The sequence below is a fragment of the Apodemus sylvaticus genome, chromosome 6 (assembly GCF_947179515.1).
Source record: "Apodemus sylvaticus chromosome 6, mApoSyl1.1, whole genome shotgun sequence".
In the NCBI taxonomy this organism is placed as follows: Eukaryota; Metazoa; Chordata; class Mammalia; order Rodentia; family Muridae; genus Apodemus; species Apodemus sylvaticus.
The window spans coordinates 36508988-36528994 of NC_067477.1; the positions used below are offsets into that span (position 1 = coordinate 36508988).

General features: G+C 45.2%; 2 protein-coding genes across 13 annotated transcripts in view; one reads left to right on the forward strand and one right to left on the reverse strand.

Annotated features, from left to right (window-relative positions):
• Positions 1 to 9832, reverse strand: part of Ttll5 (tubulin tyrosine ligase like 5) — a 221247-nt gene extending 211415 nt beyond the window's left edge. For 2 of the 12 annotated variants that reach the window (XM_052185379.1, XM_052185380.1), the window contains exons 1-3: positions 9662 to 9826; positions 8089 to 8260; positions 2997 to 3103 (exon numbers count right to left, since the gene is read on the reverse strand). In XM_052185379.1, coding sequence (XP_052041339.1) covers positions 2997 to 3103; positions 8089 to 8162 — 181 coding nt within the window. In that variant the 5' untranslated portion in view covers positions 8163 to 8260; positions 9662 to 9826. Of the gene's footprint in view, positions 1 to 2996; positions 3104 to 8088; positions 8261 to 9661 lie in introns of those variants that run through there. The other 10 variants (XM_052185368.1, XM_052185369.1, XM_052185377.1 and 7 more) reach the window with 8 other exon arrangements.
• Positions 9833 to 10141: 309 nt separating this feature from the next.
• Erg28 (ergosterol biosynthesis 28 homolog) lies at positions 10142 to 18832 on the forward strand. Its single transcript, XM_052185383.1, has 5 exons — positions 10142 to 10271; positions 12589 to 12749; positions 15049 to 15139; positions 17831 to 17949; positions 18056 to 18832. Exons 2-5 carry the CDS (start codon positions 12617 to 12619, stop codon positions 18133 to 18135), a joined length of 423 nt encoding a protein of 140 aa, XP_052041343.1. The 5' UTR covers positions 10142 to 10271; positions 12589 to 12616; the 3' UTR covers positions 18136 to 18832.
• The last annotated feature ends 1175 nt before the right edge of the window (positions 18833 to 20007 follow it).

Sequence of the window (20007 nt, forward strand, 5' to 3'; positions counted from 1 at the left end):
CAGAGATTGTTTTAACAGGACAAGCGCAAGGAAAGCACCACACTGTAAGGACACTGTACCTACCCACTTCTGTTGTTTTTATCCACATTTGCCATTTTGGGTCAAATCATATTTAAGGGATTTTCTCAGCAGTCTTCAATCATTAAGGCTTCAGAAAAAAATGAGTAAGTCCTGTCCCTTTAAAAGGTAGCCTAGCAACTCACTGAGGGGATTAGAGCACAAGGACCCTTGGGAAGAGAGAAACATTCAAATCCCAAAAGTAAGTCTATAGTTCTCTCTGAAATCGCTTATTATGGATGGGTCATTTAAAAATAGAGCTGCTCCTGTTGAACAAGTAGGGCAAGCAGCCGGAGCTCTGCCTGCCTGCTATGTGCCAGACACCAAGGATCTCATCTGATCCTCATGATGCCTTCAAGACAGACTGTCCCCATTTAACGAACAGGGAAACTGGCAAAAGTGAAGTGATCTGTCCAAGACACACTACTTCATGCAGAAGCTGAAATGAGAACTAATGGCACAAGAGCAGACTCTCTGCCACACAGCCAGACATAAGCTTTGAGCACAGGTATAGCTTGACCTTGGGACTCAGAACTCAATCTATCCACACCTCAAAGGCTAATATTTCAGAGATGGCAAAGTGAATCCTGAACAACCAAAACAATCCTGAAGAACAAAGTTAAACCATTCAGCTCCCCATTCTGAAACTTACTAGGAACTGAGTGTGGCTGTTCATGCCTGCAACTCCAGCACTCGGGAGGTGGACGCAGGGCTGGGAGAGAGCTCAGCAATTAAAAGCATGTGCTGATTTGCAGAGCGCCCAGCCGCAGTTCCCAGCACATCCTTGGCTCAGTTATCTGTATATCCAGTCCTAGGGCATCCATGACTTTCTTCTGACTTATAGGGCCATACACACACATGAAGTACATGCACACATACAGGCTAAACACCCATACATATAAAATAAATTAATCTTTAAAAAAAAATGTAGGAGAAAAAGTCAGGAGGATTGGAGCTCAAGATCAGCCTTGGCCACAAAAGAACCCTGAAACCAGCCAGAACTGTGTAGTAAGCCCTGCCTGTTTTACTTTGTTTTTTCAAGACAGGGCCTCTCTGTTTAACTCTGACCATCCTGGAACTGGCTTTGTAGACCAGGCTGGCCTCTAACTCATGTAGATCCACCTGACTCTGCCTCCTAAGTGCTGGGACTATAGGTATGCGACACCATACCAAGAGACCCTGTCTTAAAAGAAAACAAATGAACACAGTGGTAATCAGAACTCCATGGTACTGGCCTAAGAGTAATTATACAAGGCTAGAGAGATGTTCAGCGTCTAGAACTCTTGCTGGTCTTGCAGAGGAGTTCAGTTCCCAGCAGTCACATGGCAGCTTACAACCATCTGTAACCCCAGTTCCAGAAGATATGGCATGCTCTTCTGGTCTCTAGGGACTTACATGTACGCAGGCAAAACATACATACAAAATAAAAACAAATTTAAAAAATGTCTAGACTAATGGCCTGTTACGAGTACAGAAACGGATTGGAGAGATGGTTCACTGGGTTAAGACCACTGAAAAGTCTTCCAGAAGACCTGGGTTCGATTCCCAGCACCAATATGGCAGCTCACAACTATCTGTAACAGACATACATGCAGGCAAAACACCAATGCACATAAAATGAAAAAAATTGTTTAAAAAAATATACAGAAACAAATTCATAAATGGATGAGCAAGTGATTTTGACAATAGTGCCATTCAATAGGAAAAGACTATTGAACTTGGACTAATTATGCCAGGACAACTGCTAATACAGGAAAGAAGGATGACAGACCCTGGCGAGAACTGTAAGAAACAAACTCAAGATGGATCAAAGACTATTCCGCTCTAAATATAAAATACATAGAAAAATTTGACCTAGGTTAGGCAATGTCTGCTCAAGCACAATCATTAAAGGTATAGAAAACAAAAAATAGGTAAGTCAGACCCTGTCAACACTAAACAGTACTGCTGAGGGAAAAGTATCTCACAGAAAGCAGCGCCTGCAGAAATAACCTACACAGCAGGGACAGCAAAGCACACATCTGATAAAGATCGGACCCCTTGCAACTCAATGACTTCAGAGCTCAGTTCATAAAATGCGCAAAGCCCTGAACAGATATTTTGTCAAGGACATACAAATAGCAAAATGCACATGGAAAGATGTCCCGTTTGTTAGGCATTAAGCAAAGGAAAATCAAAGTCTCAATGAGCTACTACGTCCCAAACTCCAAACAAATTGTCTGTCAGCTGATGATGGATAAGTCAAATGAATATAATCCAGCAAGGATACAAGGGACAACATGAAAGGACTGTAAAAACATGTTGTATAAGAGGAGCCAGACACCAAGGCCTTATACAGTGTGAATCCACTAGTGGTTCTCAACCTTCCTAAGGCTTCGACTCTTTAATACAGTCCGTCCCTCATGTTATGGTGACCCCCCCCATCTATAAAATTATCTTTGTTGCCATTTCATAACTGTAATTCTACTACTGTTATAAGTCGGAATATAAATCATTTTGGACATAGAGGTTGTCAAAGGGGCCACAGCCCACAGGTTGAGAACCACTCATTTTTATGCAGAATGGGAAAATCTATAGAAACAGCAAGATTAGCAGTCACACGCACTGGCACTGGCAGAATAGAGAAGGAGGAATAGCTGTCCAAGTGATACAAATGTTCCCAAGCTAGACACCCATGATCAATGTGAATGAACCAAAGGCCAACTGACTACACTCTAAAGTGGTCAAAGCGGTAAACTTTGGTACATGTTAATCTGAAAAATAAACACATATACATCATTTTGAGAAACTCAGGAAACAAGAAACTATGAATAATATTTCAAGTAACAACCCAATGCATGTTCTCATGGCCAAGGCCTCTCTGTCTGTGTCACAGTAACTTTTTCTAAAGTAGTCAGGGTCACGCCCCATCTTCTTTCTATAGGAGAGGTTACACCTACCTCCAATTACTCGAATATTGTTGTCCTTTGTCAAAATAGCCTCAGCATGGAAAACCAAAACTGGAATTCTCCTGCAGCCTCCAGTCCACATAATACATGGGTGATCCCTACAGGCACAACAAAACGCTTCGTTAATTCACAGCTCAAGCACATGACTATGGTTTGGTCCTACCTCATACTTGGCACTAAACAGTGCTGTTTCTTACTTCACTTAACCCTCTTGCCCACACTATCGGCAAGAGGAAGAAGTGTCTCAGTTACTTGTCTAAGGCCATAATCTACAGAGTATGAGAGGAGAGGACTGCTTTCTCCCAGTGCTTGCTTCAGGAAAGTTCTGCATACTGAACACTGAGAATGTAAACCATTCCTTAAATGGAACAGGATCCACATCAAAAGACTTGCTCTCTAAAAACTCACACGAACACAAAAGTCAGACCACAGACTGCAGAGGCAGGATCTATCCTCCCAATCCAAACTTACAAGTGCACTGTAGCCAGGACACCAGTTTTAGAAGCTTGCCTTTAGCCATCAAAGCATTACAGTAAAGAAAGCAACGACTCTATCTAGTATGTCCCCTAGTAAAATGAATGCGGGTGCTTGCTGTTCTTGATGTTGGAAGTAGACAATAGCGTCTATTTAAGTTAGCATTCTACTGCTATGATATAATACAACTACTGACAACGACTTTGGGAAGAGAGGTGTTCTTTCAGTTTACGTGTCCTATTAACAGTCCATCACTGAGGGACACCAAGGCAGGAACTCGCGCAGGGCAGGGATCTGGGGGCAGGAGTACTGCACACTAGCTCACTCCTCTTAGGATGCTCAGCCGCCTGCTTTCTTATATAACCTTGGACCACCTCAGGCTGGACCCTTCTACATCAATCATTGATTGAAAAAATGCCCTACAGACCAATCTGGTGGGGACATTTTCTCAATTTCTCCCTCTCCCTAGATGACCTTAGCTTGGGTCAGTAGACAGGAAAAACAGGCAGTCTGGAAAGAAGCCAGAGGGCCTAGTCAGTCTAGCACTAGCTACCGACTGGTACCACTGTGCCATCACATTTACAAACAAAAGATTACACTACAGTTAAGAATGCCAGACAAGACTCAGTACCACAATAAACAGATCCACAGCTGTGAAGAGCCGTGGTCCTGGCTGTGGAAGACAAATCCCTGATATAGAACTCTTTCCACTCACAGACAATAAAAAGATAAAAGAAGAAATAAACTATAATGGTAATTATTAGTAAAGTAACCTAAAAAGCACTTCAGGTAGATGTAGAAATGTCATTAAAAGTTCTCTGACAGAGGTTGATTTCAATAAAACATAACATTTTTCTCTTTAAGAAAACAAAACAAAAAAGACAGCAACTGAACTACAGCAACTCTTGCAAGTAGTGCTGAAGGGAAAAAATTCAAAATAATTAGGAAACTAAAACTTAGAAGTTTATAGCTTCACTTGCACCTGAAACTAACATACAGTAAGAAAGGTTGATTGTTGGGTGTAAAGAACAAAGAATTTGGAGATTTATCTGTTCTCATCTTATGTATACGAATGTTTGCCAGCATATATGAATGTGCACCACATATGTGCCTAGTGTCTTCAAAAGCCAGAAGGTGGCGTCAGACCACCTAGAACCTGAGTTACAGCAAGTCGTAAGTCACTGCCTGGGTGCTGAGAACTGAACCCCAGTCCTCTGAAAGAGCAGTCAGAGCCCTTAATTGCAGAGGCATCTCTCCAGCTCCAGAATCATGTGTGAATGATTCAGACTGAAACAGACCAACTGTGTGGCTGACTTGATGAAATCCTGGGAGTCAGCAGATGCAACTCAAAGACAGGTGAGAAGCAGCTCCAGCCTCCTGCTGCTGCTATGCTTTCTTCACGCTAGCACCCCATTCCTTCCCTGCCTTCCTATGAGCTCCTGCTGCAGTAACTGCCGCTGCCTGTTTAAAATGACATAATGCCACCTTGTGGAACAGAAATTAAGACTACTAATTTTTTTTTCAGAGACTAAAATGTCTTATTGCCAAGTTCTTAGATGGAAGTTTCCACAGCTACATATAAATTTGTATTTGGGGTGCCCAAGCAAGATTCAGAATAGTTCCAGTATTCTTGTTATCTGAAAGAATGTCATATAAAGCAAGGACAATGGCACAGTCAGCTTCAATTGTCAACAGAACGCACCCGGAAGGAGAAATCTCACTTTTCGAATTGAAGCCAGCAGTGGCAGGCTGTGTGGTGTTCCAGGACTATAAGGATTAATGCTTTAGCAAGGCCTGGGGATCTGATCGGATCTCACAAAGGGCATGGCCATGAAACAACTTCTCCAGAGGGTAAAAGTCTTCTAAGTCCTATAACTTCTAAAATGTTAGTCTGCTCCCCTCCATGTGAAAAAACTGATGTTAAGCTTCTGTACTGGTTGTTGGTTTTTTTTTTGTTTTTGACAACTTGACACAAACCTAGACGTAGATAGAAAGATAGAAGTACTACTAAGACAATGACTCCATCAGACTGGCCTGCAGACATTAGTGATTATTATTAGTGAATTAGGGCCCAGACACTGCACTGCCACCCCAGGCAAGTGGCCCTGGGTTGTAGAGGAAAGCAGGCTGAACCAACCATGACTAAACAAATGGTGAACAGCAGCGTCCTACACAGCCTCTGCTTCAGCTCCTACCTCCAGGCTCCTGCTCTGAGATCCTGTCCTGATTGCCCTTCATGATGGACTGAAATCTGGACATCTAAGCTAAAATGAACGCTTTCTTCCCCATGGTGCTTTGGGCCTTGATGTTTCATCACAGCATCAGAAACCCTAAGTCAGCTTCCTAGAGTAGAAAGCCAATATCTGAAAGACCAGTCCGTGAGTGGACGAAACAAGAATAACCGTGAAGAATCCACAATAGCAGTCTGCAAACTCCATGAATTCTAGTAGAATTGGGAAATCTACTAGAGATTTAGCATTTTATATTATATAATAATTATAATAATAATTATATAAGCAACAGTCAGTTAGATTGGATTATCTGTGCTCACCATCTAAGCCACTACTCAAAGATTAAAAAGAAAAAAGAAAAAAAGAAGGAAAAACAAGAGTAAAAGAACAATCTTGGTTGGCATTAAATACTTTCTATAACGAGTAAATGGCGGTAGACTGGAAGTAAGATGTCGCATGAAGCAGAGGGAATTACCAGAGGGAATTACCCACCTAATTATCTGAAGAGCAGTGACCCGAATACACTGTCAAGTCATTATGTGCTGTGAACTAATAATGAAAGCCTTTCCTCAAAACTTAATGCCTTAACTATTTCTCAAATACTGTTAATATAATCTTCTACCTTATACAGTCTATCATGAACACATTAGCTAATAAGAACTATACCTTATATTTATGCCATGCTTTATCATAGTACACCATAACTTTTCAAGTAATTTCATGTGTATTACAGATTTTGAACCTAATCACAGCCTTTCAAAAAAGGCTGGGAGTTACTCAGGTTCTAGAGTATATATTCTAAAGGACTGAGAAACAGCTTAAGTTAAGAATAGTGACTTATTCATGCCTATAACCCCAAGTACTCAGGAAGCTGAGGCAGGAAGGCTGCTACGCATTTGAGGCCAGCCTGGGTTACCTAGTGAGCTTCAGGTCAACCTGGCCTCCAGATTATATTCATTTGTTTATGTGTGTGTTTGTATACGTTTATGTAAAGATAATTTAGAAAAAAAAAAAAGAAGAAGCCATGAATTTGAGGAGAGGGTGAAAGCACAGCATGCATATAGGAAAGCTTAAATTTGTATATAAATAAACTAGATAAGCCTATCTAAGCATTAAATCAGCTTTTCTCTTCCATGCCATGTAAAATTATGAGAAGTAAAACTCTCCAAAACTGAGAGAGCTAAGTTCGAATCTTAATCCATCTCTGATTCTTTGATATTTGTGAGTCTAATAAAGTGAAAATAACATTTTTCAATGGCACTCTCTCGGTCTGCATATTAAATGAGCTACTCTATCATCTCTAGGTCCCGCTCATTGCTTTCACTGTGAGGACCCATCAGTCAATGAATGACCCTGACACTTAGCCCAAGAGGACTTAGAGGACTGTCCTGTGGTTCAATGAGCACAGCACAGGCTGCAGAGTTCTGGTATTCATTCTCACAGAGTGTCCTCACAGGCATGCTGCCATGTGGCCTGCCCTCCATATTGTCACTGCTCTGCAGCTGTAAAAGCTTTGGAGAAAGTTCGTAGTCAAGGTCAGAGCTTAAGAATTGAACGTTGTACCTATCTCTAAAATTTTCAAAACCTCCAATTTTTAAATCATTAGAAGCTCTGGTCAGGAGTTAACCTGACAAGATGACTCAACGGATAAGTGCTTGTCACCAAACCTGACCTGAGTTCAATTCCCAGGACCCAAATGGTGGAAGGCGAGAACAGACTCCAGAAAGTTGTCCTCTGATTTCCACATCTGCACTGCCCCATGTGAGAAAAAATTTAAGTTCACATGTTAGAGCCTTGAGATGGTGCAACAGGTAAATAAATGTACTTGCTTGTAAGCCTGATGCCCCAAGTTCAAACCCCGCCCCAAACCCACAAAAAAGCCAACTGCAGGGACTAGAGGGATGGCTCAACAGTTAAACAGGCGTCCTGCTCTTCCTGCCATCAAGCTGCCACAAACCCTAACTGAAGCTCCAAGGGATCCTGCGTGCCCTGGCTCCTCAGGGACCTGCACGCCCATGTGCACAGAGACCCAAGCAGGCACATGTACATTTTCTAAAATATGTATACACACACACACAAACAGTGGGAGCATGGCAACAGAGAGACCCCCAACTCAAGATCAAAGCAGAAGGAAAAAAATAAATAAGCAAGTTCACCTGAGCTCCTGCCTGCACTTTACAACATCTAAGCTGGAATCCACTCCCAGGCCTAGAAGCACATAGCCCACCTTTGCGTTTCTGAAAAGGGCCGGGAAGTGAGTAATATGCCTGGACTTCAAGCACAGATGGAAGCTAGAGCCAGGCAACAGCGAGGAAGGGGCCTGGAGGTGAGTAAAGGGAACTCTTCCCACCCTTACGGGCCTGCTGGCTATCACTTACTCTTGGTTTACCAGGTCCTCATCCTCTGAGGATGATGCTGTCTCCTCCAGGTCCCGGGCCATCACAACTGGCATTTCCTTTGGGGTCTGTCATACAGTCAGCAGACAGAGGCCTCAGAGACCTTTCTTCCTTGCAGTCTCACTGGATCAAACGATTTGGATGGCACAGACTCCTGTAAGAAAATCCAAGGACTTCAAAGACAATGCAGTTGCACACTTCAGGATTTCGTGCATGATCTTTATGATAAAAAGAAATATATTCCTGAGTATTATCCAACCTCTAGAAGCTTACATTCGTGTACCTCGCATATCACAAAAATCAAGAATTGTTTTCTTTTTTGTTTCTTTGTGTTTTTCAAGACAAGGTTTCTCTATGTAGCCCTGGCTGTCCTGGAACTCACTCTGTAGACCAGGCTGTCCTGGAACTCAGAGATCCACCTGCCCCTGCTGAGATTAAAAGAGGGTGACACGATGCCCAGCTTAAGAATTCTTTTCAAACAGACACTGTCTCTGCTCTATCTAAAAAGCTGTTACTGAACTTGAATAAAAGTAGAAAGCACCAAAAAGGACAGACTTTAGAGCTCTCTGATGTGGAGAGTTGACTGCCTACATTGAGAAAATTCTTTGCTAGACAAATTTGACCAGGATCAATATAAAAATCCGAGGTTCAAAACACTTGTAAATATTTATACAGACTCTACCACAGGCATACAGAGTAAGCTGTTATGTTTCTAGGAAAACCGATTCACCCGAACTATTAATAAAAGGGTAGTGAAAAGATTTCTCCTCCGCAGGGATCACATAAATAGCTGGGGAAAGGGGAAGTCAAATACTCTATAATTAGTTACTTTTTTTAAAAAAAAATCACACATTTTAATCCGGATCTCAAGTAGACACATAAATTTAGGAAATTTCGAACTCCCCGTTTCTAAGTTCAAACACTTCCCATGGAGGAAAAGTTTCATGTTCGTTGTAGAGAAAATAGAAATGTATAGGAAAAACACTTAACCATAATATCACTACTCAAAGATAATCAATTCAGGGCAAGTTTCCAAGCTTTTGCTTGCCTGTGCATTTACATATACAATAAGACTCTAAAAAACAAAGCAACTGCAGCAAGCAGCAACAGCAACTAACCCCGATCCTACACACCTTCAGCAGAAATGAGTAATACCAAACAACCTCAGTGATTCTTTTCGGGTGGTTCCTAAAGGAACTTCTCGATCTTGCCCAAAATGCTTGAGCGTCTTTTAGTTAAAATAAAACCTTCAGGCCGAAAAGGATGCCCACCTTTCCTTGGCTCGCTGAAGAGCAGAAAGAGACAGATGCTCAGAAGGTCACAGACCCTATACCAAAGGAAGTCCTTGCCCCTACAGGGACCTTGCCGCCAGCTCCACCCCAGCACACCCCAACCCCAGGCAGCTCGGCAGGCGAGGACGCGGCGACTCTGCCGCAGCGCTTCTGTCTAGCACGCCCGGAAGCCAACAGCTGCTCCGGAGCTCGGAGGGAAGCGCGGCGGCGCCCGCCTAGCCCGGGAGCGCACCTCTCCGGAGCGCGCCGGCGCAGGCGTTTACCTGTCTCATCTTCTCACGGCTCGGGGCCGGCAGGCGGGGACCACGCTCTGCTTCACCTCCCTCCTCCTTCCCCAGCCGGAATCAACGCAGCCGCCGAAGGCTGCTTCCCCCGTTACTACAACAACCAACAAGCAACCGCCCGCTCGGAGCCACTGCGCAGGCGCCTGCCAGCGGCGCGAACAACGCTCGGCTGCGGGCGCTGACGGATGGCGTCACCACGGCGCGCTCAGGCGCCAGAGCCAACCCCGGCTGTCACCAGATTTTTTGGCTCCTTTTCTCTCTGCGTTTTCCCCACCCCTAAAAGACTGACTCCAAACTCAGAGTTCCGCCACGCTCGACAGAAGGGTTTACCGCGTGAGCGGCGCAGCAGGAAGAGGCTCAGGCGACGGCAACTGCTGATTGGCAGCAAAGGGGTTCACTCCCTATCGCCTGCTCGAACTGAACTAGCGTAGCCAATCAGAGCGAGCACTGACAAAAACGACCCAATCCTGGAGCTGGACTGAGGGAGGGGGCGGGAATAAGTGGCCCAGGTGGACTTGGGACCGGCGCTGTTCTGGGGGAGCTGGTTTGCGGATGCTGCTTATACTGCTGCATAGTGCTGGGTCGTCAGGTAGGAGAATTTGGAGTGGGATGTAGATATTCGTGTTGCATTCGAGTAAAACTATCTGCAAAATTTAGGAAAATGGGGGTTACCTGGAAAGCTACCGAGGGTGCTGGTGGAGGAGTCTAGAAACGATGTCCAAGTGGGTGCTAGGAAAATGGAGAAGACTTGGTAAATTCTGGGTATAGATGAGTAAACGAGCAGTCGTTATGAACCTAGCTCTGCAACGACCTCACTTTTTCAAGTGTAATTATCGGGTAATCCTCGAGATAGATGTTTATATCCCCATTTTACGGATGAGAAAACCGAGTCTCTAAAGTCTCACTGACTTGTCTGAAACCCCAGAGCTGAGTGGTGGAGCTAGGAGAGGTATCAATGTACCTTTATTGGTTATTAATTAGTATCACATCCATGCTGAACTGGGCAGGGACAAAATTGGGAATAAATGTTGTAAACCCCACCCCTCCCACCACCTCAAAACTCCAGGAAAATAGGTTTAAGGGATTGGTAGAGCAATACAGACATGCTCTGGAGTGTCTTCATCAGCTCTGGGATTGCTAAGCTCTATGAAATGGAAGGTGTGAGTTCTATGTTCTGCTGAAAGGGAGTGTGTGTGTGTGTGTGTGTGTGTGTGTGTGTGTGTGTGTGTGTGTGTGCTGTGCACACGAGTGCCAGCTTTTTAAATAACCCAAGCTGGTGTTGAGAGGAAAAAGTAAAGTCAAGCTTGGCAAGTGCCGTGAGTGCCTGTGAAGATCAGCACACCACACCCCATCATCTCTAGACTGGGACAGTCCGTCTAAGACCGGTTTCCTCTGGGTTTCCCCCTTCTCTCCTAGAGCCCTTTTTAGTTGTTTTTTTGTCACTTCACTTGATAATCGATATGCACTGGGCTGGGTAGTATGGAATCATACCAAAACATTACCACAGTGATAAAGGACGCCTGATAGCTTCTTATAGCTTTCAGGCCAAAGCAGTTAGCCAGACAACAGGCAGATGAAGGGCCAAAATGATGACGGTTGTGACAAATTGTCTCTGTGGGAGCCCTTTAGATCTGATGGAAATCAGCAAGGCTTGAGCTAAACAAAAAGGACAGAACCTAGCTCTCCTCTCAGCAGAAGACAGAAGTATTGCTGGAGTTTTTAGCTTCCTCAAAAATGGGAACTTTGCTGCAAATGGTGGCACACACCTTTAATCCTAGCACTCAGGAGGAAGAGGCAGATGGATCTCTGTGAGTTCGAGGCCAGCCTGGTCTATGTAGAGTTCCAGACTAGCCACATAGTAAGACCCTGTCTCAAAAAAAGTAAATATTTTTTTAAAAGATGACATTTTATGAGGGAGCATTGCAACAGAGTCTACAGACCCTGGCACTCGGCCACGTATTAGCTGTGTCACGTAAGCAAATCACTTAGCTCTTGGTTCTGACCCCCATTCGTAAAGTGGAAATACTAGTAGTGCCTGCCTATCCTGATGTGGGGAGTGACTGAAATAGGGTCTTAGACACTCGGGACACCTGCAAGTGTTGGACACACGTGTTCCGTAGCTATAGCTAGTGGACTTTTCTTAAAACCCAGCACCAAGCTATGACAGTTTGTTTCCAAGTCTTTTAGATTGTTTTGAGTTTATGAAACATGATGTGTCTGGGAGCCAAGCAGAGGAAAACTAAGAATACCAGTCAGACAGTTACACCATAGCTTCCATTCAGATGTATGATGCAGCTTCTATAGGTTTGGAAGGATGTGTCCAGGTATCTTAGTAGATTTTGAAACACCCTTGAGCTTTTTGTGTTGCAAAAAAATGGCGTGACGAGATGAAGGCATAGTACTGCTTCCAGGCAAGTGAAGGGAATTCTGACTTACAGCAATTGTGCTTTGGGGGATTACTTGAACAAAGGTTAATGCAGTGCCACTACTTGCTGCAAGGTGTACTGGTTAGTCACTCAGTCACTCCCCCTCATTAGAGTGACTGGGCATTGGCAGGAGCACAAGCTTGACCCGGAAGTCCATTCAATTACTTACAGAAATGTCAGGACCCCCATGTCTTCTGTTCTCCTTCTCCCCGAGTCTTTTGTGCTAGACTTGACATTTCCACCCATTGCATTTTTTTATAAAACCTCCATGACAAAGATCAGCATACCTCTGTTTAGGGTAAATACTCCTAGGCATCTTGTGAAATAAAAGTGGTGTGGCAAGAAATAGGGTGGGACCAAAGGACTAGCAGAGGGATTTGTGAAGTGCTCTACCGGTGTCACTCAGGACAGCCCTCCTGGGTGGGACACAGGTTAGATGCGAGAGCTTGTAACTTTCAGTGTGCCTTCTTTATTCCCAAGGCAAAGCGCCCTCTCTTCGAGGGGAGTCATGAGCCGCTTCCTGAATGTGTTGCGGAGCTGGCTGGTTATGGTGTCCATCATAGCCATGGGGAACACACTACAGAGCTTCCGAGACCACACTTTCCTCTACGAAAAGCTCTACACTGGCAAGCCAAACCTTGGTAAGAAGTCAAAACCGTCTGGACATCATAGCACATGCCTGTAATCTCAGCACACCGGAGGCTAGGGCAAGAAGGTTGAGAGTTCAAAGCCAGACTGGGCAACTTGGTGAGCTTCTATGTCCAAAAATAAAGCAATTAAAATAATGAAAAGAAAAGAATGTAAAGAAATATATTTTCTGTAACACTGACCCAGCTGCCAATTCCAAAGTCAGCCGTATATCTGACCAACCCAGGCTCCTTATTACCTCTGGCTTGGAATCCAGTTCTAGAAATATCCAGGTGGCTCTGATGCCTAATCTGGTCTTGGTAGCCATGACCACATATCAGATGTCCTGCATAGTAAGAGATTTATATTGTGATTTTTAGTTGTAGAAGTAACAGTGAAATGATTTTGTGGTTGAGGGTCAGCACAACATGAGGAACTGTGTTAGAGGGCAGAAGCTTTAGGAAGGTTGGGCCACTGCAGTAGAACGAGAGGACATGCAGGAAGCACTGGGCTCTTTTTCCCAAGCTTCTCTCCATGCATCTGCCGCTGCTCTGGACAGTTTGTGTGTTCAGAAGTGCTCACGTGAGGGCACACAAGGAAATAGGATGCCATGTTGATGCTGGAATGCTGCTGGAGCGCCACAAAGACAAAGGGCAGACAGACGCCGGCTCCCGTAGCTCGGCGCCCTCATTGGAAATCAGAGCGAGGCACGCATGGGTCTAGGCCATGTAACAGGCAGACAGTTACTCATCCAAGATCTTCCCAACCCGAGGTGTAGTCCCTGAGTGGATCCCCCAGATCCCTCCAGGTGCCTCTCCCAAAGCCGTGCCTTCAGCTCCCAGTGCCCTCCCGCCTCCTCGGGTGCTTACTGCATGTCCGTCCGCTGCGGCTGGCACTGGCAGGCACCCCGTTGTACTTGGAGCCACATCACTGACGGATGTAGCTAACAGCTCTTGTCACATTTATAGCTAACCCAGATCCAGGCTCTGACCTACTCTTTTCTCTGCAACATCTAGGTAGAAAGAAAATTAAGTAGGCTGAGCCTTATTTTGAACAAAGTTCAAATATAATGGGAGTCGAGAACCTGGAGGAGTGAGCAGGAAGGTTATTTTGATTTTTTTGTCTTATTTTTTTACTCGCAATTTATAGGCAATCATGGAAACTATGTAGATACATGGAGCAGAACTCTAGAGAAGCTAAACATGTAAACTTCCCCTTGATCTTAGTCTGGTTTTGAGTATCTCACACTAGAGGGATTCCTTCAGTCTTTTCATTAGAAAAGCCATCAACTTGGTTTCTAAAGAGTGTTTCCCCAAATGGCTGACATTGGAATTCATTCTCATTGCCACCTCAAAGGTCTTTGGTGTGAATTTAGTAGAGCTGTGTTTCCAAAGACTAAAGAATTTTTAAAGTTCAAGAGGATGTTAAGCCTTTTCGTTGTTAGTCTTGTCCATTGATCACACACACACACACACACACACACACACACAAACACACACACTGGTGCTAAGAATCAAACCCAAGACATCTTATATGCTAAGTAGGTGCTTTACAACTGAACTATTTCTAGACTGTTTTTATTCTGCAAAACAGATCAGCAAAAGAACTAGCTGTGGTTTTACTGTTTGAACATTGGGGATCCACGAGGTACTTCAGGTCACTGGCTATACACTTAAGTCACCCACACAGGGTGGGTGACTACTACATCTAGAGAATACTCATGTCAGCACTCACCTCTGGAGAGTACCATGTAACTGGTCAGGTGTCCAAACCCTGGTTATTATATAAAGCTCCCTCGGGTGATACAAAAAGCAGTCAGGGTCAAGAGCCACTGTTATGGTGAAATGACTCGAATTTTCAGGGCAAGATATTTAACACAACAGTATCATAGTGAAGCCATCAAGAACAGGTGGCCCCAGCAAACCCCAGAGAAATAGTGCCTATTTCCACTTCCATGTACACAAGAAGCCATCCTCACTTGAACTCTGTCCCAGAAGAGCAGACATTAGACCTCTTAAACCCATGTCTTGAAGACATCTCAGTTGGTGCTGGTATCTGTCTCTCCTAGCCGTCTTCAAAGCCTCTTGGTTCTGCTAGGCATCTGTGCGTTCTTATCCAGCTCTGCGGCATTCCCTTCCAACTATAGACATCTGAAGAGGGTTGCGCGCGCTCGGAATTCCTTCCCTTCCCCGGGGCCCACACGGAGAGGTCAGGCCCAGCTGCCTTCCACACATCACCAGGGAAGCAGAACGGCATAGGGTGGGGCTCCCCTCAGCCCTCTCTCACCGCTCTTGCTTCTTTTTAACTGCACAGTGAATGGCCTCCAAGCCCGGACCTTTGGGATCTGGACGTTGCTCTCCTCGGTGATTCGCTGCCTCTGCGCCATTGACATCCACAACAAAACGTACGTGGGGAGAGCAGGCCTTTGACTTGTTTGTTGGCAGTCAGGCTCTGCCCGTGTGCCGTCCTGCTGGTGGAACCTGTTGAATCACTTCACTGCGTTAGCGTAGTGCACAGAAAATGAGAGTCCTGTTGGACTATTCCTTCTAGGACTGAAGTGCATACAGGCCTAACAGGCCCTAGCAAATGGCCTGGCACTGTCCAGTGGTTGGCCTCCTTCCCCTTGATTAGAGCACCTTTCTCCTATTAAAGAACTAGAGTGCTGTGCTCAGTTTAGCCCCAGGGTTTGGTCTGGAATCACTTCACAGTGCTAGGGAATCAAATGAAGGGCCTTGAGCACCGCTGGCAATGCTCAAGCACTGGGTGGGCCACATTCCTAGTCCTGTGCACACCTTCTGCACACTCCTCCTTAGTCAGAAATCCATGAAAAAAAGAAAGAAAACTAACTCTCTCTCCCCCCCACCCATGAGTGCGTGTGTGTGTGTGTGTGTGTGTGTGTGTGTGTGTGTGTGTGTGTGTGTGTGTGTGCGCGCGCGCGTGTGTGTGCGTGTGTGTGCGTGTGTGTGCGCGCGCTTTCTCTTCCCCCTATCCTCTCCCTTCCCGTAGCAACTCCCATGGCCTCAGTCCTTAGGGCCAGCAAACTTTCCCAAGAGCAGCTTAGCAGCTTCACAATAAACCTGCATTTAAGAATACACGCACGCACACCACACACACACACACACACACATTCTCTCTCTCTCTCTCTCTCTGAAAGAGGCAAACATATGCTGCCTCTCTAAAGAGTGAGACATGTTGTCTAGATGATGCCATCCCCAGTTCTGGCCACAAGAGGGGGCCCAAGCTTTCTTGCCCGCAGTAATCACCACTGGCTTGGTGGAAAGCCATTGCTCAGTTCGCTGGGTGAAGCTGTCAAAAGGCACCTCACACTGAAATCTTGTACCTTGTCCCTCCCTTCAGCATCGGGAAGAGAGGAAGCAATATTTATGACTCCTCTCTGATTTTTCCAGGATCTTTCACCTACATGACCTTGTCTGAGGCTCTTACCAGGCCCTTGGGGGAAAAGGGGTAGTGATTTTCATTAATGATTTTGCAGTCTAAATATTTTTAAAAACCCAATTAATTTAAGCAGAGGAAGCCTGACTCAAGTGGGATTTGAAGTAAGACTATTAGCCCTTTGATCTTTCCATCTTTATTTTTAATTTTTTTTTTTTTACCTTAAAGCTAAATTCCATGTCCTAGATTGGACACATATTTTTAGAAGCAGGATGGTTTAGTGGGAACTGCCTGGGTTCAAGAAGGAAAACACTCTGCTCGACATTTTGTTGGTAATCGGGCTTATTGCCTTGCTATTCATCTGTAAAATGATAATAGATAGTTGTTCTATCTACCTCTCAGGGTGAATGAAAAGTCTAGAAGCTCAGACAATCATTTGGAGGACCTTTTACCACCATGAAGAATTGCTGATAGGTATTTAGGATGTGGCCTCTGTTTAATGTGTGTGCCAGTGAACAGAGAAACATCATCCTCACCTCTTCCCCCACTCGGCGTTCTGTCTTCTGACCCAGAGATGCTGCAGATGCTGACTTGCTGTTCCCAGTCCTCTGGCTTAGGACTTTGATCCCTAGACCTCTGACATGCATCCTGAGCTTATCAGGTCGTAGCCGGAAATTCAGAATCACCTTGTGTTCACACACACCAACATCACACACCACACACACACATACCAACATCACACCACACACACACACACACACACCAACATGTAAATATGGTGATAAAAACCAAGTTTAAGATACTGCTTCTTTTAGAGAAAGGAGGGAGAAGGCAGTCAGGGAAGGCTATGGGCATGAATGTTTTCAATTTCTGCTTCTTTCATATAAAAGCATCCATCTAGGGAATCTATTCAGTGGCAAAATGCTTTCCTGGCATTCATGAGGCCCTGAGTTTGATCCCCAAAACCAGAAAAAAGGAATCTAAACCAAGTGTCCCAGTGTTAAAACTGATAGGCCGAGTCCTTGTCACACTGTGCCTCCTTACAGGTCACTGTCTTCTTGGAGTGATTCCTCATTTTTTTTTCATAGTTTACAAAAAAAGGAAGGGAAAAAAAAAAGAAAAAAAACCCAGACTTCTAAAATTCAAATGGTCAGTTACCCAGTTACCACCTCGTTATAAAAACTGATGAACAGGTTCTCCTCTGGGCTGTCATATGTCCTCTGCAGACCAGACTTTAGGCCAAGACAGAAAATAGCCAGATGCACTGCCAGAGCATCCGAAAGCCTCCTGCTGCTTCATCCCAATTCAGTGCATCCATTTATGACTCGTCATACACCACGGGCTGGCATATGGCCAGGCAGCTGCTAGGGTAGCCCTAGGCTGCCGAGTCTGTCAGTCTGCACCGAGCACACAAGGAGCCTGGTCCAGAATCGTTGCACGGCCCCAGACTGTGATCCAGACTCTCCCATAGCGGAGATCTCTGCCTCACGAAGTCCTAGACACGCACTGTGGCTGCTTTTTGAGGCCCATTCATCAGAAAGCTTGAGCTTGATCCTAGAAGAAAGGAGCTTGATGTGATTAAGTAGCCGGGTGTATCTGAGGCACGTGTGTCCTTCCGACTACAGTCATGTCACAGCAGCTGACACCCTCTGCACCCAACATGCAGTAATGTTGGTTCCCGTTTCTGTTTGTTCCCTTGCAGACTCTATCACATCACACTGTGGACCTTCCTCCTCGCCCTGGGACACTTCCTCTCAGAGCTGTTTGTGTTTGGAACAGCGGCTCCCACAGTTGGTGTGCTGGCACCCCTGATGGTGGCAAGTAAGCACCGGGCTACCCTAGACCCCCACAGTGCTGGGGCAGAGGACAGTGCTGGGCCGGTAAGGTGCTGTTTCTGTCCACCATTAATCTTCTCTGTGTGTTTAAGGTTTCTCCATCCTGGGTATGCTAGTTGGGCTCCGGTACCTAGAGGCAGAACCAGTATCCAGACAGAAGAAAAGAAATTGAGGCCAACCCTGCCGGCTCTGAAACATCGTCTTCCACCTTCACTGTCTTCTTCATTCACCCTCTGTCCTTAAACCGTTTCTTTTGGCTGCATCCTTAGCGCCTTCATCTAGTCTCAGCATCGTAAGCTTCTGAGAGGATTTTTTTTGGTTTTTTGATTTTGGGTTTTTTTTTGTTTTGTTTCTTTTATGTTTTTAAAATTTTTAAGGTATTCATAAGAAAAAATACTTAACATGTATGTATAATTTAGAATCATTTAAGAAAATACTGTTAGTCCTTCAACGTCAAGGAATTCTGAGAAGCCCCCTAATGTGTCCTCCCCTCGCTGTAACCCCTCCAGGCTCTCTTTTCCAATCTTTTGCTTTTCTCCGTTTCTCTGCATTCCTTGATCTGATTTGTGTGGTGGGAGCAGAACTGTGACTCGGCAGCTGCTGCCTGCCCAGAGCAGCTGCGGACAAGGGCTGTTTCCAGGGGCAGAGCACATATACAGGGCCCCTCTCCACTGCTGGACCAAGCCAAGACTCGGAACCAGCCAAGGCACAGGCAGTTCTTCTGAGAAGGGCTGCCCTTGTAGCAGGGCCAGGCTCCTCTTATCTACAAGTGGATGAAGGTTGGAAGAGTCTGGGCTGTTTTTAGACCTTTTGGTCAGTTGTATTTGTGTAATGCATTTTATAATAAATAGAGAAACCTTCTATTCTGATCCGATTTGTACTTTGACCTTTCCTGAGAACCTTCTTACCCTCCAGACTCTCCTTACCCAACACAGGAACATCACAGCCCGCTTCGCCTTTCCACCCACCCTTGTCAGTAGGACAGCTCAAGACCCGGAAGCAAGGCTTGCTAACTTGGGTTCCTTTTTTGTTGTTGTTGTTGTTTCTTTTTTTTTTTTTTTTTTTTTTGATTTTTTTTTTTCAAGACAGGGTTTCTCTGTGTAGCCCTGGCTATCCTGGAACTCACTCTGTAGACCACCAGGCTGGCCTCTAACTCAGAAATCCGCCTGCCTCTGCCTCCCAAGTGCTGGGATTAAAGGCATGCGCCACCACCGCCTAGCGCTAACTTGTATTCTTGATGCCAAATCTTCTCTTCCTCTTCTTCCCCGTCAGGACTCATCAGCAGCTCGACAGTTACGGCCCTTTCCCATTTTCTTCCCAAAGAAGCAAATTCTTGAGAACAGCTGTAGAAAGTAGACCAAAGCAGCCTAGGCCAGACAGCTGCATGAGTGTGTGAAAAAGTCAGACCAGGCGTGTGGTGCAGACCTTTAATCCCAGCACTTGGGAGGCAGAGGCAGGTGGATCTCTGAGTTCAAAGGCCAGAGGTAGGCTGGGAGGGGAGGGGCAGGCAAGGCTAATGCCTCCACATGAACTTAAAACAGAATTCTGTAAGAAAACTAGGTGTTTGAATCAAGAGGTGGAGCTAGATAGATGATAATTAAATAGATCAGAAAGATCGTCCTGAGTTGGGGGGCGGGGGGAGGGGTAGGTGTCTCAGTTGAGACTCAAATGCCCAGAATTTGGATGTCCTGAGATTCAGTGCTCAGAAGGTCATTTGAAGCATCTGAAGCCATTGAGGCGTTTAAAGCAGAAAGCTGCAGCTGTTGGAGGAATGAGCACGGTGAAGTTTCACCAGAGGGAGAACAGGGAAGGAAGTAGCTCGCCAAGGCGAGGAGGATGGCTGGTGCTTTTAGTTAAGGACATAGAAAGCCTTGCAGGGAAAGCTACCTTAAAGGACTTTAAACAGTAAGCCCCATGACTGTTGTAGCCACAAAAAAAAAAAAAAAAAAAAAAAAAAAAAAAGCTTCCGAGGGTTCGGCGGTGCTTCGGTCGGGCTCCAGCGCTCATTCAGTGCAGATCTTCCGGCTGTGCACAGCTCTGGCTC

Bases quoted from the DNA above. Each gene is read 5' to 3' on its own strand.
- Erg28 (XM_052185383.1), top strand. From the start codon at position 12,617: ATGAGCCGCTTCCTGAATGTGTTGCGGAGCTGGCTGGTTATGGTGTCC. The intron at 12,750-15,048 runs GTAAGAAGTCAA...TTAACTGCACAG, and splicing joins CACTGGCAAGCCAAACCTTG to TGAATGGCCTCCAAGCCCGG. The intron at 15,140-17,830 runs GTACGTGGGGAG...GTTCCCTTGCAG, and splicing joins ATTGACATCCACAACAAAAC to ACTCTATCACATCACACTGT.